Below are 1,345 nucleotides of genomic sequence, written 5' to 3' on the forward strand. Positions count from 1 at the left end.
GTGGTGGGGGGAGCGGACGGGAGGCGGGGTGGAGGGGGGGTGGAGGGAGGAGGGGGTGGGGAAGTCGGTGGCAGGCACTGGGGAAGCCGAGCCGCCGAGCCCGAGCCCGGCGCCCTGTGTTGTGCTCTGCTCTCCGGGAAATGCCATCACTAATTTATGCACTAAAAGGAGCCGGAGGAGCTGGAGAGACGCGGGGCCGAGCCGGGGAGGCCGGCGGAGGGAGGGAGGGCGCAGGCACTGACTGATGTGCAGCAGAAAATGGCTCCTTTCCCCTTTCCCTCCACCGAACGGCTCCATATTGCAAAACCAAAAAAAAAAAAAAAATTAAAAAGCGACGAAAATGCAATTGTGTGCCTCTTCCCTCCTAGTGGTGTAGGGAGAGGAAGAAAAAAAGCAGAAAATGTTGGGAACTGTCACTGCGGCGCTTTTGGTGGGGAATTTTTTTTTTTTAATTTGAAATGCGAAGGCACCGGATGGAGACAGACGCGCAGGCACACACACACATACACATACACACACACACACACACACACACACACACACACAGGCATATTTTTGTGTTGCTGAGTATTTGGGGGTTGCTTGCCCGTGACAGCGGGCTCCAGGGCCGCGAGGGGGTGTGGGGGGCCGCTTGGCTGACGGTTATCGGATTAGGGGTCAAATGGAGAATGGCTGAAGCCCTCGCGGAGACTCGGGGCTGGGGAGAGGAGGAGGGGACTGCGACTTTGCATTTTGGCTGCTTTGCACGCAGGGTTCCTGGTGAGCAAAGTGGCTTTGGAACATGTCGCAGTAACATGCTTAAAATTCTTGACAACTGCAAAATAAACTGCTAGTTTCATTTTCCTTACCCCTCCCCTTTCTTCCTGCCCTTGTGTGTTTATTTTGACTCGGGGAGGGTGTATATCAGGGACCGTGTCAGGCCTGCAGAAATTTACTCTCCACCCCCACATCCACAGCTAAATAGCTTTCGGTTCATGAAGGCAGAGTAGGGCCTTATGTCATTCCCCACCTGGAGGCCGCAAAGCTGGCTCGGTTTTTTTTTTTACGCCGTGTCCCCCTCCCTTTTCCCTTGCAAGATATAACACGTGGGAACCCGAGGAGAACATCCTGGATCCCCGGCTGCTGATCGCCTTCCAGAACAGGTGAGCGTCCCTCAAGCAGCCGCCTCTCGCAGCCGTGACCGTATATGGGAATGGGAGAGTGGGCCAACGCTGCAACAGGAAAGGGGGAAAGGGCCGGGAGGGGGCTGGCAGGAGTCCCCTCCCCCCGGGTCTGAATGGGCACGGCTGGGGCCTCGGCTTCTCTAACCAACATCCTTGGCGGTTGCTGCAGCTTGCGGGGGGGG

The 1,345-nt window shown here is 56.7% G+C and overlaps 1 protein-coding gene across 1 annotated transcript in view; it reads left to right on the plus strand.

The window, feature by feature from the left end:
• CBX4 (chromobox 4) overlaps positions 1 to 1,345 on the plus strand; it is a 21,520-nt gene that overhangs the window by 16,328 nt on the left and 3,847 nt on the right. Inside the window, exons 7-8 of the mRNA XM_007462388.1 lie at positions 957 to 985; positions 1,077 to 1,142. Coding sequence (XP_007462450.1) covers positions 957 to 985; positions 1,077 to 1,142 — 95 coding nt within the window. The remainder of the gene's footprint in view (positions 1 to 956; positions 986 to 1,076; positions 1,143 to 1,345) is intronic.

The sequence above is a fragment of the Lipotes vexillifer genome, unplaced genomic scaffold (assembly GCF_000442215.2).
Source record: "Lipotes vexillifer unplaced genomic scaffold, Lipotes_vexillifer_v1.1 scaffold1691, whole genome shotgun sequence".
Classification (NCBI taxonomy): Eukaryota; Metazoa; Chordata; class Mammalia; order Artiodactyla; family Lipotidae; genus Lipotes; species Lipotes vexillifer.